The 22,046-nt window shown below is 39.8% G+C and overlaps 1 protein-coding gene and 1 long non-coding RNA gene across 8 annotated transcripts in view; both read left to right on the plus strand.

The window, feature by feature from the left end:
* The window catches only part of ldb2a (LIM domain binding 2a), a 96,810-nt gene extending 77,300 nt beyond the window's left edge, over positions 1 to 19,510 (plus strand). Inside the window, exons 5-9 of one of the 7 annotated variants that reach the window (XM_085789150.1) lie at positions 884 to 967; positions 6,253 to 6,376; positions 8,501 to 8,554; positions 9,404 to 9,540; positions 17,398 to 19,510. In XM_085789150.1, the coding sequence (XP_085645276.1) occupies positions 884 to 967; positions 6,253 to 6,376; positions 8,501 to 8,554; positions 9,404 to 9,540; positions 17,398 to 17,628 (630 nt within the window). In that variant the 3' untranslated portion in view covers positions 17,629 to 19,510. Of the gene's footprint in view, positions 1 to 883; positions 968 to 6,252; positions 6,377 to 8,500; positions 8,555 to 9,387; positions 9,541 to 17,397 lie in introns of all 7 variants that reach the window. The other 6 variants (XM_085789151.1, XM_085789146.1, XM_085789148.1 and 3 more) reach the window with 6 other exon arrangements.
* LOC146979348 (uncharacterized) lies at positions 14,738 to 16,005 on the plus strand. Its single transcript, XR_015036865.1, has 2 exons — positions 14,738 to 15,690; positions 15,739 to 16,005. It is a non-coding gene; the product is annotated as an uncharacterized LOC146979348 (long non-coding RNA).
* Positions 19,511 to 22,046: the final 2,536 nt, after the last annotated feature.

Raw genomic sequence — 22,046 nt, forward strand, 5'->3', positions numbered from 1 at the left:
CTGGGCTATGTTTTGCTCTGTCAATACCTACAGCTTTTTATAATTTGACTGCTTATTCTTGGAGCAGCAAACAGGCTTAGTGAATAATCACGTGTCCTCATGAGATTTTTTTTTTTTTTTTTTTTTTTCAATCAGATGCCTTCCTATAATTGCTATCTTGGCTTTTCTTTTTGGCTTTCTTCTTATTTAAGATGTATTCTTTACTCCTACACACGCGGTATAATCACACGGTTTCTATGCATCTTTATATTACAGTCAGTTGGTGCAGTGCTAATTTTTTTGAATGCATCTGAAAATGCTGGTCAGTCCATATTTTTTTGTGTGTGCGTCTGACTAATGCAACTGTCAGCTGGATCTCATCGCTCTCAAGCTATTTATGCTTCACACAAACATAAAGCACAACACATACAAAGGAAGGGTGGGCTGCAATCTGCAGGTTTTTCCCCACTAATTTAACATTATTAAATTGTTTTTTTTCCCTGCAGCCCAGACCGTGTATATGCACTCACCAACATCATCAAGTTCAGTCAAGATAATAAATTGAAAATGTGTGGAATTTTAAATGTGATGACAAAGTAATATTGATTAATTAGCCTACAGTTTGACAATTGCGTGAAATGAAGGGCAGAAATGCTCCCATTCAGACTGATAGCAAATTCAATAACTATGTTAAGTAGTTGCATTTATGACTTGAGGGTGTGAATGTGTCAATTGTGCATATCCGATGAACGCCAATTAGCCTAATTGTCCATAGATAATTTGTTTAGTCGTAGTCAGTTGAATGCAAACATATATACATATACCTATATACACGTATATATTATATAGTATCTGTGTGTGCTAAACTTTTTCTTCTATTTTATTTCTCTGCTGCTGACTCCAGGCACAAGACCCTCAGGTGCTGGAACAACTGTCCAAAAACATCACTCGCATGGGTTTGACCAACTTCACCCTCAACTACCTCAGGGTAAACACTCAGTGTGTGTGTGTGTGTGTGTGTTGTCTGTGTGTGTGTGTGTGTGTGTCGATGTGTGTCTTCAATGTCTATGACTGTCATTCTGCCTTTGTTTTTGCTCTCATCTCCTCACACTTAATGCACACGGAGGACCGATTCTTGTCCATTTTTAAACATAGTAATTCATGTTACTCATGTTTTCTAACCAAAATCTCTTACGCTTGTGTGTCTAGACCACATAAAGTTGTTTTTATTATGAAGAATATATTTTATTTTTTCTGTCATAGTTAACATGCTTCTTGCAATGAAACTGATGTTTTATTCAGCATTTTAAATTTACAGGTATGATCAGTGTTTGAATATTCAAGTTTTCCTTGAGTTTCATTTTTTACGTAAGATGTGTTTTTATACTTTCTCATACCCACTCTTTTGTTTATTTAAGGTCATATCGCAACTTTTTTTTTCTCTGTCTTACAGGAATTGAAAGCCAGTTCTGTTATTTATGTGCAGAACACGTTTTTATGACTCTTGGGCGTTTGAAACCTGAGTGTATAATTTCAAAAGTGCGTGGCATCAAAACAAAAAATAAGCACTTTATTTCTTCTTTACTCTCTGCATATACATGTTTTTCTACCTGACCGAAGCAATATAATTTACGGAAATAGGAACTATAAGCTGGCTGAATACATTAGTGATTATTTCACAGGGTTTTATTTGTGTTTTTCGACGCCACAGTTGACTGACAGCTACGCTTTCCAAATGGGAGAACAAGAGTGAGCGGGAGAGAGATGGGGAGAGAGAAGAATTAATTGGATACAGAAAATTAGCATAACATTAATGAACGCTCCCTGTTGAGACTCATAATTGTGAAATGGCGCGCGAATCGGGGAACGGCACCGCCGCTGCTTATAATAACTGAGTGAAGAAAGGCACACAGAGTGGGAGAGAGGGAGAGGGAGAGAGAGGGAGCAGGGAGGCTGTTTTTGTTTTCCTATAACAATGATTTTCAATGCAGAAAAGCAACTGTAAAGCCACTGAAAGAGAAAAACACATAATTCAAGTATCTGTAATTACACACTAAAGATTTAGCCTATGTTCATTCTTTATTTTAGTGATTCAGATGGTCAGTGCTCTGCAAATAAAACTATGAAACGGAGATCATGCCTTGTTTTCCATTTGCTGACAGCGCAAATTTTATGGAAGAGGTCGAGTTGTGTCGCCTTTGAAGAGTTTGTTGAAAATTATTTGCGTTGCCTCACTGGTCTAAACCTGAAATATTTCACATAAATCCTCATGTCTCTGCTAAATTAGCACTGGTCGACTCTCCCAGAAGAATGTGGTTTTTTATTTTAAATGCTGCAGAAAATATTCCTTCTAATGAGGGATTTAACCTTGTTCTGAGGTTTCTTTGCATTTCAGTAATAATGAAAACATCATAAACTAGTGGTTGTGCTGGTTAGTTTTTGGAATCAATGTTTTAATTGTGAGTTTTGCCAAATTTGCTGTTTCATGGGAAGAATTGGGAGCTTGTTTAAATCTTCAGTGTTTAGTATAGATTGTCACTGTGACCTGTACAGCATTGGTTTCCAGCCATTTTTATATAATAACACGCTTTTGATCATTAATATGAAGCGGCATCTTTGATTGTATTGTTCACAGTTTAGTTAACCTGTGTGCAGCAGTGTGATTTAGAAACTATTTTAAGGCTTAAGCATAAAGGCTTCAACATAAAACTATTTTTATTCCACAGAGGGCAAAGCAAAGATCACAAGAAAGTCTGCAAATCATACTTTGTGTGGGAGAATTCAGATTTTCTTATTTCCCAACCCCAGTAATCATCTTTGCTGCCCCATCTGGAGATCCCAATCCCCCTAGTTTTGGGAACGGCTGCTGTGTAGTCACTGTTATTCAACATGTCCCACAATTTGCAAATGATATTTTCCCCTGCTGTTATCATAGGGTGTCAAGGTAAAATACACCCTTTCCTCACATTAAATTGGCAGTAATGTGTCTCTGGAAAGGCCTTTCCCGGCGTTTATCAGTCCTTCCAAAAGAGAGTGACAGTTTCCTGGCTAAGGGGTTACAACCGGCCTTTCTCTCACTCACACCAACACACGCACACACACACACTCTTTCTCTTTTTTTTTTTCAGTTGGAGTATTTAAGCCTTTCCATGTATTGGAGCTGCCGGCTTCCTACTATTCAGCCTGAAAATAGCCCTTGTTTTCAGGCTGAGAGCCAGGGCTTGTTGGCTGAGCTGGGGAGGGATATTACTGTGTCAGGAGGGAACTATCAGAGGAGAACACAGGATTAGTCTGTTACAGGGATGTTCACTTTACCTCGAGCTGCATGGCATCAAAACACTGCCGTCCTAACAGAGGGAATACAGGCTGACATTACTTATGTTTATGTAGGATGATTTGGTGTAAGCGGCTGAGCCTATGGTTGTTAGAGTAACTAGTTTAAAAAAAAAAAAATTAAAAAACCCTGACTGACTGGTGAACATCCCTGGTTTGAATCCCCATCACGCTAAAACATTTTTTGCAGCGATTCTTCTATCTAGGTGTTAGGAGGTGATGAGCATGCTGATTAAACCTGACATCAGAAAACGTAGAGGTTGTGAGTTTGCTGAAGGTCACATGAGATCATTTGAGCATGCAGTGAATGATTAACAGTCTCCTTTCTCGCAGTAACGACTGTCAGAGTGCCCTTGAGCAAGTTAACAGTTTTGACCTTACAGCACGCTCTGTAACTACAATGACTTGCTCACCTGGTTAGTTGCAAAACATAGCTACAGTTATGTTGTATGTTTCCACACAGTGGCCAAGACCTCAATCTTGCATCAGATGACATTTACTGAATGTGCAACCAATATGTTCTTTTGTGTTGGCAAATCACTGCAGGAATTCTTGGTGTGTACAACCTGTGTCATGGAACAAGACTGTCCTCTGCAGAAACAGCATCAGGCCCCGTGTTTACATTCAGGCAACAAAGCCCTGGGGAGGCTGCGCTGTAGCAACGATGGCTCCTGTTTGATGGAGGCAAAGGAGGAAATATTGTGACATGTTGTAGGGCTGCAACTTAGTGACTATTTTCATTATTAATTAATCTGCAGATTCATAATTCAATTATTTGATTAATAATTTACTCTAAAAAAATGCCAGTACTGTATATAGTGAGAAATGCTTTTACAGTTTTTCACAGACCAGGATAAATGTCTAATGAGTCTGTTGAGTGACAGTTCAGAGACGTTTAATTCACTCGCATGATAAAGAAAGGCAACAGTTTTCTCATAAGGGAGTGGATATTTGACATATTTACTTAAAAAGATCACTAAAACAATTGTTTTGCAGAGAAATCATTGACTAATCAGTTAATGATCAGTTTAGCTCTAGTGATTAGTTCTTACTGCTCATCTCCTGTTTTCTTACCATAGTCATTCTTGTTTGACCATGGTGCTTCTCTTAATCAAATCAATTTTGTGTCCAAATCTTAACCATAGTGGTGCCAGATAAGAAAACATGTTAATATGATGAGATTTCATATATATACAGTATATAATAGAGAAAAAAAGAAAAAAATGTTTTGTCTTGGAACAGCAGGACTGAGTTAGTTTTAAACTGGGTAGATATTTAAGTTCAGAAATTTTTGTTTAAGTTCAAAAGGACCATTAAAGAAATCTGATCTGTGTTCAGCTCCATACAATGTGTCGGAGGAACATCTGTTTCTCTTTGCATGACACTACTTCTTACAAGCGACGCGCTCTGCAGAAGCAACAACAATAAACCCCGTTCCACAGCAAACCTGATATGCATTTATGACCGCCAAGGGATCAACAAGTCCCCTTACCTATACAACAACACTGGTTGTTGTTTTTTGTGTGTGTGTGTGTGTGTGCACCCAGAATTATCCATGTGTCTGTTTTACTCATCTGGAGACTCACTTTGTAGGAGAAAAGATCCACAGCAGAGCTTGGAAGCGTGTAGTCATGGTTAAGGTTAGAAAGGATTGTTGTCATCATTAAATGAAACCAATAGTGACTGATGGGGAAAGAAAGCATGTGAATCCCAGTCTCCTACACACATCCATTCACCTTCATCTCCGCCTCGTGACTTTGTGCAGCTGCTGCAGTGTCTCTTCATACGCAGCGTTATTACCTGCCAACAACAACAAAAAAACATAGAGGCCTGCTCTGCTTTTTTTTTTGTAGTTTATTCACTTTTCAAGTTTTCATACATTACATTTTCTTATATTTTATTTGTAAGGCGACAGCAGAGATGATGCAAAATGAGGGGGAAGGAGAAGGGCAATGGCATGCAGAAGGGTCCAACTGGGACTGATGCAATCATAGAGTATGGTATGCATATTACACCAGAAGGACACCAGGATGCCCTTTATGTTCATAGTTCCTGGATTTGCTTATAAAAAAAACCATATTAACCGTTGATACATTCATTGTCCCAGAAGAGTGTAACGGTCAAGTTTGTCTCAACACAGAGGAACGTTTGGGAAAAAGTTACACAAGTGTATCCAGTCAGAGGATATGAACAGGGCAGGTTGCCTGGAGTTTGATCCCAGTGTTGTTGTCTTGTTATTGGTCTGTCGGCGTAGACGAGACAGCGACGGTCCAATCGCTGTCCTTTCGCCGCGCTGACAAGCATCTGGATGGTTGCCGCTGTCGAAGAAGGCGGGCTGACTGGTTTGTAATGTTATCCAGATGTGATCTGGATAAGCTAAGCCTGATGTATTAAAGATGACAGGCTGACCCCTGCTTCCTCTCACTGCAGATCACCAGAGATTTACAGTTTTCTCCAGACTGAATATCGTACTTAAGGTCTTTTAACTGGAGAATATTGTTGGAGCGCAGTGTGGGAATGGGGGGACCGCTTTGTGCGTTTGTTGTGTTTAAAGAGAGAATAGCTGCACAAATGTGTGTCCGAGTATGCATGGATGAATGTGTGTGTCAGTCACATTTTTGCTGTGAGTTGTAAACAGCTCAACAAAAGCTCCTCATATTAAAATGCATCATCGTGCGCATCCCTTGCTCTCTACCTCCCCTCTTGTCCTTCTTTATGAAGCACTCGACAATAAACCTGTTTTTTTTTAAAGGTACTTTATTAATGATGTCTATAAAAAACTAGATTTACAGCACAATTAATCACTTGAAAGTCAGTCTGTGGTGATTAATTAAGCAACAAACTCCTGGTTTTATGGCCGTTGTTTTCTGTTCTCTCATCAAAAGTTAAATGAATCAGCCTCAAGTGAACGTGTTTTTTTGTCCCTGTTGTTGCCTGCAGTTGTGTGTCATCCTGGAGCCCATGCAGGAGCTCATGTCAAGGCACAAGACCTACAACCTCAGCCCCCGGGACTGTCTGAAGACATGCCTATTCCAGAAATGGCAGAGAATGGTAGCCCCACCAGGTAACTACCCACATCTTTACTTAAGTCATAAGTTAAACGCCTGACCAGAGAAGCAGATTTGGATAAAGTAAAACCCTGAAGCTGGTGTGGAACACTGATCCTGAAACTGGACAAATGTGAAAATACATTTTCTCTTAACAGTTTCTCTCAACAAAGATTTTCAGATATTAACTCTCCATAAACCTGCTTCTCTGAAATTAAAAATGAAAGAAAGTGCATTAAATACAGTTTGAGTGACATCAGATTTAAAAATGTTGTGGATCCAGTGGTGATCCATGTGTTAACCATTTCCCCTTGCCAGAAACTGAAGTCGCTTCCTTCAAAATGCAGATTTTTTTAAATTCTGTGGCATCACTCACTTTGAAGGAACAGGAATATTTTTCTCCGACTGTGTTTTTATTGCATCATTTATGTTTCCAAATTTGCTATTATATGTCTTAATTTCTTAAATCTGTTTTGCCTGTCAGGTATGTGAAATTAATCAGAATTCAGGGTTGCCTCTTGAATCCCAACCTTGCCAATCTTAACAGGCCTCTCAGCTTTCTATGATTGATGTTTTAAGGGCGGTTTCTGAAAAATACCAGGCTTAAATTGGCTGTGTGGTCTTAAGCTGGAGAGAGAAAGAGTAAGCCGAGTTTTTTTGGACACATCGGAGTGGCTGCAAATTACTGCAATGCTTAGCGAGCCGTGACGAGATGTCTTTAAAAACCAACACCAGTCAAAAAGCCTTTGACTCAGACCTGTGTAACTTTAATTAAGAGTGCCGGGTGTAATCAAACTAGTAGATCCAGCTCCCCGGCCAGCAGCTCCCCAGCGTCAGCGACGTTCTTCAAAGAAAAGAAAAAAACAGAGAAAAAAACATGGAAAGCGTTTTATGAATATAAAGTCTGAGGGAAAAAAAAAAAAAAAAAAAACGAGTCTTGTATTGATGGTTAATTTTGCACATGGAAAGAGAACACAGCTTAATATAAAATCCTTTATGGGTGATGCAGTTTTATATCATATCCAGATTTAAGTGTGGAATATTCTGATTTATTATGCAGCAGTACTGTGGTATCTTGAATGTCTGCTTTGTATCACCAAGTTGTACTCAGTGGCCAATACTCAGTTGTTGCATTACATGAAATGTCCTTTAATTCAGGCCTCTTCAGTTTGTTCAGCCATTTATAACGAGTGTTTTTCAGGGTCATGTCATCTGTCCATACTTTGACATGCAGTTTGCCTGATCTCTGCAGTTTAGCTGCAATTGCGGTTTTTTCGACATCGGTAGCGTGTTATTCCCCTTTTCCTGCAATTCTTCTTCTCCAGCCTGGAAACTGGTTGGGATTCAGCCAGGAAGGAAGCCACAGGCGCATTTATGCTCTGATAAGTCCTTTTGGTGGAAATGGAAGTAATTTTAGTGCGTCACCGGTTCAGCATCGAAGGAAACCGGTTGGATAACAGAAATGATTGTCTCTGACAATGGGCTCGCTTTTTTTTTTTCTCTCGCTCACACGTCTGTCAAAGTCAGGAATCAAAAGAGGAAAGATGCTGATGAAAAAGCCCCTTATTGTTTTGGCTCTGATTTATAGTTTCAGTTTTGTTTGTATCATGAGTCGCTGGTTGTTCTAACTGAATATGAAAGCATCTCCCTTGGTGTGATTAGTAAGAACCTCGAAAAATGTATTTCATTTTCAGACATCTGTTTGAAGATCACAGCAGTGTTTTCTTGTCTCTCTTGAGATTAAAAGGCATAATGTTTCCTAACAAATCCTGGCAGAATTTGCAAAATCATGTATTTTATAAATTATGCACTACATAAATTGCTTCATAGATACCAGAAACTCCAAGATCTCTATTAACCTGTGTCATCACTTTATATGTTTTTAATAATAATGATTTCACATGTGATTTAATTGCACCTTTAGGAATTATGTTTAGCTCGTAATTGGAAAAACAGCTTTCGTTGGAGACACCAGTTTCCCAGTGGTGTTAAATAGCATCTGTATGGCACTGAATGTACAAATTATTTCTTTTCCTTCTCTTTGTTGTCATCTCTGGTCTCTTGTTCTGTCTTAAAAAAATGTTTAAGAAATTATTCAACAACCTGAGTAAAAATGAAACTGATTTTGGCTCCGGTTTCAGCTGGACACCCACAGAACTTCAAAACGGAAATATTTCCCACAAATCACAAAAAAGGTATTACTCTCATACAATGTTAATTGTCTGATTGTCTGTAGTCTTATGCAAAAAGTGGCACCATAGTTGCGCATTGAAATGCCATGAAATAAGTTTTTGTGTGCAACTTTATCATGGATGCTCAACTGCATGTTTGCAAATAGTACTAACACCTGTAATGAATAAGAAATAGATGTGAGATTTCATATAACAGCTCCATGCATGTTAAACTGGTGGTAAAACAAAATGATTAAAACTATAACACGGTCATGCTCAGCAAATCGCATCAGTGGAAATGCAACGAATGTGCAAGAATGGACACAGTGTAAAAGCATGTTCAGTAATACAAACATGAATGTGCTGTCTGCCGAGGCAGAGCAGTTTTAATCTGGCTCGTGCTGGCGAGGAACATGGCAATTGGTGCAGCACTGAAATCATTAGCAAATTTACATTATGTTGAACATCAGGGTCCATTGTTGAGCATTTATGCAAATGAAACAGGGGTTCTTTCTTACTAGTGCATGTCTTGGGAGATGTTAACACTCGTGTGGTTTCACCTGTGAAGAAAACAAAGCATGGATCATTGTCGACTAGTCGCTCTTGTTTGTGTTGCGTGTCTTTGTGTTTGTGCGCTCTCTCTCTCTCTCTCTCTCTCGTGTGGGCATTTCATATACGTTTGTTTGCACACCTTTGTGTCTCTACATCTGATGTTGCCTGTCCTAGACTCTACTGTATGACCTCTAACATACACACCAACAAACACACACAATACTCCACACTGCACACACACACTGCCCTACACCCTGTCTCCGTCAGTATGCGTTATGTTCTTGGCATTGCCTCTGTTTCTCTTTGCTGGTCGCGCCAAAGCTGAGCCTGCCCGACAGACAACCACGAAGAGGAGGAAACGGAAGAACTCGGCCAGCAGCGCCAACAGCAGCGTGGGCACCACTGCCAGCAAGAAACGCAGCCCCGCCACCAACTTCAGCCTCTCCAGTCAGGTACCTGTAAGCATCAGCTCCACTCGGTTTGCCTCCTCTTTTTCCTTTTTTTTTTTTTTCCATGTATCTCCGCAATTGCATGTTTGCAGTGTTACACAAAAGCACGAGAAATTCCTAATGGTATTGCAGCTATTAGGTTTAATTTCTTTGCACAAATGAGAGAAAAACACCAAGAGGAGCAGGTAGAAAAGAATCTCAAACCTGTGCAGTGAGACAAAGAAGCCCCGAGGGACTTAAATGAAAACATCTCGCCCCAAAAGGCAAAGCAAGAACTCATCAAATATCATAAGGAGTGACACAAATGACATTAAAAATCATCAAAGCAAAAAATAGTACAAGAGCAGCTAAATTTATAAATAACAAGTAAAGAAGGTGAATAAAAGTGTTCCTTTTGCTGCTTTGCTGCACATTGTGTCAAATCACTTTAAATCCTGACATGTAGTTACTTCCTTAATTTTCCACAGTGTCTCTGAGAGTACACTGCATGTTTCTCAGTATGTGTACGTCTACAGTACAAAGACCCCGCTGACCCCGTTGCTCAACCAAGTAGCCATAGCCTAGAGGTTTTTAAAAAAGAAAAAAAAAGGTTTGAATCTCAGGACCAAATGGGAGAATGTGGGAGGGAAAAGTGACACTCTGCCCTCTGTCAGCCACCACACTTGAAATGCCCTTGAGCAAAGCACTGAACTCGCAACTGCCCAGAGGACTGGTAGTTTGTACTGTACGAGTGTGAAGCGGGGCGTTTGCTTTGAAAGAAACAGCTCAGATATAAAAAGTAAATAAATCAAGTAAAAAGTAGAAAATAAGAAGCTTCTTACTGAATGTAGTTCTTATACAGTCACTAACTAACGAACCTCTGGACTGTTACAGTATCAGCAACAGTACTTGTCTTCCTTAATTAATTAAGTAGATTGATTGTGACTAATTAATATCTATGATTTAAAGGGGAACTATGCAAATGTGGTCGCTTTTTTACGCTGTTTTGCTAACCCTCCTCCTGGCCATGTGCATTTGTTTGCAACAAAGCCGGCGAGAAATCAATCAATAGGGCGGTACATAATGTTATTTATCATATACAATATTACAATGTATATATTTGTGTAGTCTTATGTGTCATAAACAAGAGATTACGGGTTATGGCGCATTTGTGTTGCAGTGCCGCAGAGACGAGAGCTGGATCTTGTTGTTTTTCAGCCAAGAGACGTTATGTTAAAGGCAGAGAGCCTCCATTCTCCTGACAATATTTATTAAACCATTAATTACTCCAAAGCTGTTTAATTGAAGTACAAATGTAGCATAGTTAAGCTAAAACCCCTGCATATTTCCTCTTAAACAAACTAATAACCAAAAACAAAGAACAAAACAATTTCCATCTTTTGGCTCTACCACTATTCCTTTCAGGGCTGTTGTAGGAGAAGCCGATCCCAGCTGACATTGGGGCGGGAGGCGGGGTTACACCCTGGACAGGTCGCCAATCCATCACAGAGCTGACACACAGAGACAAACAACCAGCTCACACTCACATTCACAGTTGTGTAATTAACCCAACCTGCATGTGTTTTGGACTGTGTGAAACAAGCAGGATTACCGTGCTAACTCTGAACAAACTGACTGGGATTTAAACCCACAACCTTCTTGCTGTGAGGTCACTGCACCACTGGGCCAATCGGATTGCATCTTCTAGAACATAATTATCTCCGTGTTTATCCGTATTGTATCTCAGGGTATGAATGTCTGATTTGGCTCTGTGTCTCCGTGACAGTTGCCACTTGACACAGTTAGAGGTTAAATAGCCTCTTAAACAACTCAGTATTACACCACACGCCCGACTCTCCCCCTCCAGGAGTCAGCGCTGTGCTGTGGCATCGTCTGCAGAGAGTCTATAATTTTATTCTGCACACTCATGATACACATGTTGTATTATTTTTTAACCGCTGCATCCAATTTACTATTCTGTACCCATGCCAGTGCAGCACTCTTGTTTTGTTTTTTGTTTTTTTTTAACACATCATTCCAGTGCAGCTAAATGTGCGCTTATACCAAACATAACTGGGATTTGTGGACGTTAAAGTGTCGCTGCTTGGCATTAATGTGTGTTCATCTTCAACACAGGACTAGTTCTGCTTAATTGGATATTTAAGGGTCGCTAATGCTTTTCTTCATTCACAGCGTGTTTGGTATAGCAACTGTGTCTCCCGGAAAAGATGTGCGTGTACTGCTAATATGTCTTGCCCTGTTATATTTTGAAAGAAACGTAGAAAAGACTACAGCACTTGATTAAGTTTCAGCAGTCTTCTCTTCACCTTTTAAGTTGTATCTAACAACGAAGAAGAAGAAGAAAGCACACCTAACTAGCATGTGTTTTCACTTTTCAGACAATAAGCTTACGCTGATTGTAACTTTAACAGATACTGAAACTTAATATTGTTACTACTTTATTAGGCTATACAGCAGATATAATATATTATGCAGATGCTTGATAAAAAAAAAAGCAGTACGATCTTAGTAAACATTACTTGGGATTTGGCAAAGATGTTGATTTACAACATTTACTCCACAGCATGTTGACTGAAAATGTAATGCGAGTGTTAATTTACTTATTTCTAAACCTTATTTATTGTTCTAGATTACTCATATATAACGAGTATGTGTTAATATAATTTCTGGGACACACAGTTTGGTACAGACAGAGAAACTGTTGTGCTATAAAAACTCTGAGCGCCACGTGGATGTGTATACTTTTATTACTGGATGGACTTGTGTCTCCAGCCAGGTAGGGTCTGCTTGTTCGTCTGCTTGTTAAAACATAATTTTCGTGGCATTTTTGGCAGTGTTTCCAAATAAGGAACACACACTCTCTCCCACCTACCCACACACACAGACGCACACACTGTACTGTCCCTCTATATTCTGCCCCGTGGTTAGCTGTCTCATCATCTTTGGAGATTTGTTGCCCTCACTCTCTTCTTTTGCCTCCTCCTCTCCATGTCACACATACATAATGTACATCACACACACACACACACACACACAAACAGGCACACACTTGCATACACACAGCATGTGCAATTGTTTTCTCTCTAGAAGGCAGTTTGGCTCTATTCCAGCTCTCATTATCACCGATATCTGTATACACCCTCCACCCCCAGCCCTCCTTCACATGCACACGCTCTACTCCATCCCAACCCCCCCCCACCCCCCTCCCCTCCCCACCACCATCTTCCCACCCACACACAGATACACATACACACACCAGTCGTACCACTCATGCCTTGCATTCACACGCCTCTTAAAGACTGGCAGCGTGGCTGGTAACATGCTGGTTACATATGTTGCGCGCCTGCTGTCTTTGTCTGAGAAGTTGTTCGTTTGTGGCTGAGCACAAGCCTACGTGAGCCCAATGACAATAAGGAGTGGACCCTCGCAAGGGGAAGGGGGGGGGCGGGGGGGATTGGTGGAGAGTGGGGTGGGGTGGGATGGGGGGGTAGTTACCAGTGGCTGGAGGAGAGGAGATGTGGGGTGGGAGTGGGGAGGTGTGTGTGTGGGTGGCGGCCATAGAATGAGCAACACTGACCTCTAGTGGCCTGATTTAAGTGTTGACCGTGTCGTTTGTGTTGCCAAGCGGCCCGTAGCCATGCTGTAAGTCACTGTCACTCAGGGTATTTATAGGAAACAAGTACAAGATATATTGTAGCGGCCCACCCTTAATGAACCGTCCATCCACTGTGTGTAGGCAGCAGCAGTGAGGGAAAACTGACTCTGATTGTGTACCTAAGTGAAAGTATTAATAGCTTTAAGTAAAGGTACTCATTATAAATACAAAGACCTGCACTCTGATTCTGCTTCAGTAAAAGCAAGGAAGAAGTCAGGGCCATAGCCAGGGTTGTGAAATTGGTGAGTTTTCATTATTGACAAAAAAAATATGCTTCACTTTGGACCCCTCTATAGCTAGTAGTTAGCAAGTACCTGTACTGTACATCATTACATCAAAATGACCCACAATTATATAAAGTAGACTGGGGGGGTTACAGGATAGTTGAGAGAGGCAGGAAATGGGAGGGAGAGAGGAGGGAATGACACGTAGGATAGGGCCAATCAGCGCGGGATTTGAACCGGGGTCGCCTGCAGTGAGGACTACAGTATTAGTCTGAACACATGGGGCAGGTGCTCTACCAACTGAGCTAAACACCACCCCAACTTTATTATTATTATTATTATTATTATAGACCCATTTGATATGAAAGGAGGCTGATTGAGCTTTATACCGCTGACTAGCAGGAAATGTCCTGTGGTTTTCAGCCTTTTATTAACCTACTGTTTACAGCTGACAACATCAGGTATTGTCTCTCTCTCCATTAAATAAAGTTTTCAGAATAATGTGTAGTTTGTTATATTACAGTAGAGTGGTACAGTTGGTAAAGGTGGAGCTGGTTTTAAACTAGTTTATACTGTATGTTGCTGGACAGCATGATCTGAGTTCCTCTGCAGGGATCAGTTTTGATTGAACCTATCATGATTTAACAGAATTTATTTGCTATTAAAATTTCACTTATCACCACTCTGAAAATGTAAGCAATTCAAATCTATAGAACCAACATGTTGCAGATTTAAAAAGTTAATCAGTTTATTTTCACCACTGAACAGTACATCTTACATAAACAATGATTTGATGATATTCATGGAGTCAAACACCACCTAAACACCTGAGCTGGTGTGACTCTAGCATGGATAGCTAATGAAACTGGTGTAAAATACTAAAATAATATTACAGATACAACACTTATTTTTAGAAATGTTATTCCTGTGGCAGCAGAATTAGACTGCAAACAGAATATTTATTAGACTTGAAGGATAATGCTGGCCAACAAATATCATTAAAGAGACTAAATCAGGCCATGAATTCGCCCCCCTAACACATATTCTGTGTGTATCCAAAGCCTGATGTATCTTATTCCTCTGTGCCACAGAGCTGCTTTGTTGTATACAAGCTATTCACAACACATCAGTGAGCCACGCTGTAGCACTCGGTGACATGTTTCCTCATTACTATGAACACACATGCACACACTGTAGTTTATTTTGACATTCGGATCGGACATTCACCATCCTGCTGCTGTTCATACACTGCTTACTCCTGTTAATAAGTAAACAGCTGTAAGTGAGTGAGTGGTTGGTAAACTTTAAGGACTGGGAGTGTTGGTGCTGACTAAACCTTGTTAATCCCCATAATTTTTTTTTTTTAATCATCTATCATCTGAAGTTTTTTGTTCCTGCTCAGGGACGGTGAATGTTTTCCATCCTCTTTTGTTGTTAGCACAGTCCTGCCACATTCCCTTTTAAATTCCCACTTGTTGCCTTGGAGGCCTAGGGGGACCAAATATGTCCTCCAAGCTACTCACTGCTAATCTCTGTAAAATATGCTAATGACACTGTTCAGTGAATGAAGGGAACAGGGAGGCGTTCGTCGCTGCGTCTGCCCATTCAAAGCCCCGCCGCTTAGCTAGCGCGAAGGCTAACTCTTAACGAGATGAGTAGACGAGTAGACAGTATTAATTAGCTCACAATTAGCACTCCCCAGTCTCAGACTAGTCACCAGCTGTGATTGTTGGAGGGTTTTTTTTTTTTTTTTTTTGGACCCAAAATTGGCCAGAGGTAGGTTGACAGGCCTCCTCACAGGAACAGATGGTGAATGCAAGGCTTGTTGGCAATCAGCACGTTTTTAGCTAATGACTTAATTAGCTATGCAAATTGACAAATCAGTGTGGATATTGTCATTTAGTTGAAAAGCTCACCTAAATTAATTAGCCTGATTAAGGCATAGTGGGGTGTAGAAGTGGTCGCTAGGGGGGTTTTGGGGATGGCTTGAATAAATAAAACTGCCTCTCCCCCATTGGTGCTCCTCGTCGAAGTGTGTGCGTTGTCTGAGTTTTTGGGGTGTGGGAGCGTTGGAGTTTGCGAAGTTGTCGAGATTTGTTTGTTTGTGTGTTTACACCAATGCTTGCTGGATGTGATCATGTGCGTGTGTTTGTTCTGTGCGGTGTAGTGTGGTTTGTTTGTGTGTTTGTTGTGTACAATACATAGCTTTAATCTGAGTATGTATTCAAGTGCTTTTGTCTGTGTTTGTGTTCAGGTGTGTGTGTGTGTGTGTGTGTGTGTGTGTGTGTGTGTGTGTGTGTGTGTGTGTGTGAGAGATTGTGTGCGAAGGTGTGATTGTACAGTAAGCCTATCTGGGGGTGTGAGTGCCTGCGTACTGTTTGTGTGTGTTTGTGTGTGTGTGTAGAGGAGAGGAGAAGGCTGAGGCGAGCAAGATCTCCCAAGCCAGGCAGCATTGACACACATGACCAGTGAAGCGTGCGCTCCATTTAACTGTACAGCTTCTTCCCAGGTTACGGTGGGTGGCGCTGGGTCTCGCCAGCAGGGAGATGCTTAGTCAGTCATAGGAAGATGAGATTCAAACACTCAGTACACACACGCACACACACACACACACAGATCTACAGCCGTGATTCTCATCCTTATTGATCAGTATTTGAATTCACAAATTACACTTCAGTGATTATTTGTCAACAGAATCACTTTGTGCGTGAAATGCAGTGGAATTCGTCTTGATAACTCAGAGTCAAACAAAGCTCATGCTGTTTGTGTGTCCCCCTCCCACCCCCCTGCCCCCCCTTGCAAAGAATTATCTGGATTCCTTCACATCACAAGAATCACAGATAGCGGTGGATAATGGATAAATCTCTCCCCTTCCCTTCCTTGACCCGCGCTGCGAGACGACCATCTCTGTGAAATATGTCTTACATGATGAGTATTGATTGGGGGTGGCTACAGAGCGCTGGGGGAATCCGTTTTCTGTACGGAGAGGTTTCATTTGCACAGAGTGCTTCGAGAGGGGTCGACCGTACGGATGGGTTCACTGGATACACCAACATCTGTCCTAAACACACACACATACCGCCACTGTTATTTCACTGCAAGCAGGGGGTCTGTGTTGATGCAGGTTTTGGGCACTCCTCATACAGCTGGGAAACAAAATATCCTGAACACATACACAAATATATCTAAAACTATCAAGAGTCAGGAATTTGTAAATGTCTTTATGACCTTGTTGTGATTTTCAGCCCGTTGATTAAACTCTCATTTTTCTGCAAAGGATGAAGATTTGACAATGCGCATGTTAATTTATTTGAAGTATCAAGTCTTTTTTGGGGTGATTGTGCATTCACTTGATATTCAGATGGTGCTTTGGTCTGAGAATTAGATGAAACAGATATGCATTAATTTCTTCTCTTGTGATTTCTCACTCACTTTAGCATATTAATTTTGAATCACCCCAAGGCTAAGTATGGATGGTCCTGCACAGAAACAAAAACGTGTCACGGCTGCCTGTGTTCAAATTGATTATATTTGTATACTAGTTTTAAACCTTGTTTTAAAGAATACTCAACTGGTGAACAAACATTAGGTGAATATAAATGTGTTTATGTTCTCTGGATAATACATCACTTGTATTTCATTTCTTTATTACGCCATATATGCCGGTATTTTGGGCTACACATACTGAAAACGTAGCTTAGCTGGGACAAAAATAAAACTTCCACCTATCCTGTAGCTTTAGATCGTATCCCACAGAAAGGAAAACAGAACTTACATCACATCACACTTTTATATGTGAGAAAACCCACTGAAAAATCCCTTTGATCAACTAAAAATGTGTTGCTTCAATGCTGTTTTCCTCCATCACTGAAAAACTGACACATCAGAGCAGCGATATGACCTTTTAAAAACATTTGTACCCACAAACAAGGGCATTTGTTTGCTCCCATTTCCAGTTTTGTAACCGAGTTCTCTGCCTCTCTGCAGGACGTGATGGTGGTGGGCGAGCCGACCCTGATGGGCGGCGAGTTCGGGGACGAGGATGAGCGTCTGATCACCCGTCTGGAGAACACGCAGTACGACGCCACCAACGGCCTCGACGACGAGGACGACTTCAACAGCTCCCCGGCTCTGGGCAACAACGCCCCGTGGAACAGCAAACCCCCCGCCGCCCAGGACAGCAAGCCTGAGAGCACAGCCCCCCAGCCCTCGCAGTAAAACAAAGGAGGAAGAAAACAACACATCCTTGACTCCATGTGGACTGGACTTTTTAACCTCTCCCCTTCCCCCCGAGGGCAGTGCTTCTACGCCTCATAACATTGTACTGAATCAGAACCCCCCCCCTTTTTCCTCTCCCCCCGACCCCCCACCCCCCCACCCCCTCTGTCTGCAAACTCTTTGCTGGCACGTCCAGCCAAAATATGTCCGTCCTGGATATTTTCTTCTTCTTCTATGAATCACTGTAACATCTTGGAGAACACTGAGAACTGGCAGCATTGCACAGCAGTATCCACAAACAAGAAATGCATACAAGTCGTATGCAACTGAAATGTAGAAAACAGAAAGGCGTGGGCTTTTTTTTTTTTTTTTTTTTGATCTTTTCCAAGAATGCAGTGGAAAAATTCTGGATCAAATTCTCCTCCTTCCTTCCTTGGACCTTCAGTCACAAACCTCTTGTCTGGTGGAATACCACAGCTATGATTGGTTGACCTGCAGGTCACAAGTCATCACGCTGGCAAAAGACAATGGAAAGAAAAGAAGAATAAAAACAACAACACACGTTACGTCTCCAAAAAAAAAAAAAAAAAAAAAATAGCAAGCTCAGTGTGAAGAAGGCAAGGTGTTTTTTTTAAACAGCCAACAGAGCCACTGGAAGCATCTCACCACATTGGACACAAATGAAACATTGTTTGAGGCAATTGCATTTTCAATTGAAAATTCAGTCGGCTGTTGGGTTTGTTTCTGCTGTTGCTGTTTATTTCCATTTCCAATTAAGAGGAAATAAAAGTTCTCTACCACTATGGACTCCTTTCAAATGAGGGAAAATCGGGTCCTAGGATTGTTTTTTTCCACACTACTGCGGTCGTCACAGATTGTGATTTCATGCAAACCAGTTTGATTGTGTTCGTAGTCTATTGGTATTTTGCTTCTCTCAGAATCCTTTGCAATCACATTGTAATTTTGCCGATCAGTATGTGAACTTTGCCGACACACGTTGATGCATTAATGTTGATTTTTCTTTTTCTTTTTCCCTCCCCCTTCTCCTTGCAAATTGGACTTCTTTCCCTTTAACGACCTACTCCCAAACTGATACTAAAGCCTTTTCCTGCATGATTTTATAGGATTTTTATTTTGTTTGATACATGTACTTTTTAAAAGGCATTGGTCTGATTTTCCTTTTTTGGTTCATCAGTTTGGGAACACTGTTACAAGGTTTGTAGCTCTGTAAATAAAGGTGGAATATATTTTGTCCACTGTAAAAATCAGCCACTGAAAACCAGTTTGGATATGGCAGCTGTTTCGTTTTGTACAGGAGGTTCATATTTCTGTAGGGTGGTTTGGATGGACGCTGGTTTGCCTCTGTTGAAACCAAACTCTAAATGTTCCCTGTCCTCTTTTAGCTAGTGCAGAACCAAAGCCACAAATTTAATAAACAACCATTCAGTCACACAATCATATTTCTTGTATATTCTGTGACATAAGAAGAATTCAATTTTACATTTAAAAAAAAACAACAAAAAAACTACGCTCAGATAAAATCCCATCCACCCCACAGAAATTTGTTTGAGATCCCTGTATTTGTGTTCACAATTGTTCTTTAATCTTTAATTGAATTGATAACTATATCCCTGATCTCTTTTGTTGGACTTTTGTTTGAAAAATAGGCAAGAAGACAACAGCGGATGTCTTTATACAATTGGATCTTATGGGTATTTATTTGTGCATTTGTAAGGAAGCTAACACATTTCTAAATATGTTTGAGCCTAGTATTATTAGACACCATTTGTACATTATATAGCAGAGGTGTTCAGTGTCATATCTGATGTCTGGTATGTATGCTTTACCATTATGTGTGCCAATAAACCGTGCTTACAAAGGAGTTTTCATTTGGTTTGGTTGCAATGCATCGTGTGTGCATATGGCTGCCGGCTCTTTTTTTTTTTCTGTCTGTTTACCACTGATCTGTTCACTCTGAATAGTTGTGATACGTCAGTGGAAAGTTCATTCGTAACCTTGGAAACAGAAGTTGACAAAAAAACAATCCCACCACAAGGTCTACAGTAGCTACTACATAATGGCTTTCGATCAGATCACACAACCTTCCTCAACAGATGGAGCCGCCCTGTTGTCATGAAAAATCATCCACTATTTCTGCCTCATCTACCTGTAAACTGAAAAAGTCCTTGCTCAGAAAAATCTACCATCTACATCTCCATGACAACTAGATGTCTACATGTGATGAGGAAGATCATGCAATATGACTGAGACCTCTAGGACAGCTAGAAACTGGACTTTCCATCCATTTTAATATGTTATTCTGCAAAAAATTGTTCGTTTAACTGATCTCTGTGGGATAAAGCACAGTTTCAATCCCCCCTTCATTTTTTAAAGAAATCTACAATATACTAACAACCTGCATGTGTGGACTGAAATTGTTGTTTGCTGCTATATTTTTTATTTTCCAACAAAATTATTGGAAATGATGTCCAAATACTCCCTGCATCTGTAATGAGGTTTAATAGAAAAATGATCCAATGATCCAATCTAAACATCACATCGCAATTTGGTGTGAATGAGATGGGAAATAATTAAATAATAGCTGATAATTGAATGATAAAGCAAATACTTCTTAGCTTCCATTTTTTTTGCTGCTATTTAGAGATCAAATTTAAAGACATCCATTGCACATGAATCAGAAATAAATCAGAGGGTAAGCACCCTCAATAGACCAGAATGCAATGCAGTCACAAGACACAGTTGTGTGCTTTGAATACGACGGAGGGGCCACATGCAGAATATTCAAATGCTGGTTTCATCTATACACACTGACATTCACTTTTGATTGAAACAGCTAGATTTCATGTTCATGTTCCTTCCTCTCTACACCTTGGAGGTTAATAAAAGCATTCTGGGAAATGCAGGAAGTCACTACACGTAAAGTACGTTAAAAAATTGCCTCTCAAATTATATTTAGGATTGTATCAATCATTTTCTGCTATAAGTGCAGGAGGATCTCAGTGTTGATTTAACCTTTAATGTGTTGCCCATATAAATTTTCCTGACGCTGACACTGTTTACCAGCTGGTTAAGCAGCTAAATGTCAGTGTTGGATAACACTGCCTACAATTTCAGGCTCTTGAATAATAAAGGCCCTCTCACGTTCTGTAACATCAAGCCTTGGTATGTTCACTGTTTTCATCCATTCACCTGTAGGAGCCTATTTCAACCAGAAAGTAAGATGAATTACTGGTAAAAGAAAAAGAAAAACTGAGACATGAACATATGCATGAGCTCTGTGTGCTCCTCAGCAAAGTTCTCCACACAAGTCAGTAGAAAAGTGTTGTTGTTGGGTAGACTTCAAATCCAGGATAGTTTGATGGACCTTTGGCGACACCAAGTGGAAGACATGGTACTACAACAACATTCAGAAAGTACATGGTATGCTTTTCTTTTTTTCTCTCACTCTTCTCCACCATGCTACAAAAAAGCACAAAAGAAATACATAATAATACATAATAATACTTTATAATAATACTTTCATTAAAAAAAAGCTTAATTAATGTAGTTTTTCAACAGCATTAATGACAGTATAGACATATTGGAAATTTATGAGCATTAAATGAAAACAATACATAGTGTACATTGATGATATAATTATACATTGAAAAGAAGCTCATTGGTGAATGATTTTTTTCTCTTCTTTATTGAAATGAGAAGTAGAAAAAGTATTACTCACATGGTGTCCCAGTGTTAGGTTTGAGTAGATTTACCTTGACTTAATCAAGTCTATTTAATTATGTTCATTGGAAAATGTGTTTATTTAGTATAGGACTCCAGTTAGGCTATTGCCAGTCCATTGTTGATTGTTACATAACAAAATGTGTGTTTGGAAACCTGAAATTTAGCCTGAAACATAAACTACCGGTAACTCCATTTGTTAATGAATGTTTATGGTGTCAACGGGTGTAGCTTTTAAAGTAATGTTTTCACTTTTGATTAAAACCTTTATAGATATGTCCACATTTTGACTTTTAGAAAAAAGAAATAGCCTTAATTTTTTTTAATTTCATGTTTTTTTTTTCCTGTTTTGTTTTTTATATAACCTGCTCAATCTTTGTTTATCTTATTTTTGAAATAGTTTACTCCTAATAATCACTAAATTAAAATTGAAACTTTTATATATTTTTCAATAATTACGATTGTTTACTTTTAATAAATGGTTGAAACACAGTATCTATTTTTTCAATAAATAGAACATATATTGGTTTATCTTTCACATCACATTTTAATAAACCGCTGTATTTTTACTTTTTTATTTCTAATCAATCGAGCTGAATCTACCTGGCAACGACTGTTGTTATGAGGTTATGACGTTACTTTTTTTTCCTCTTTTTTTCTACCTACACTGTGATGAC

Source organism: Trachurus japonicus, chromosome 10 (assembly GCF_045865225.1).
Source record: "Trachurus japonicus isolate A0001 chromosome 10, Traja_1.0".
Classification (NCBI taxonomy): Eukaryota; Metazoa; Chordata; class Actinopteri; order Carangiformes; family Carangidae; genus Trachurus; species Trachurus japonicus.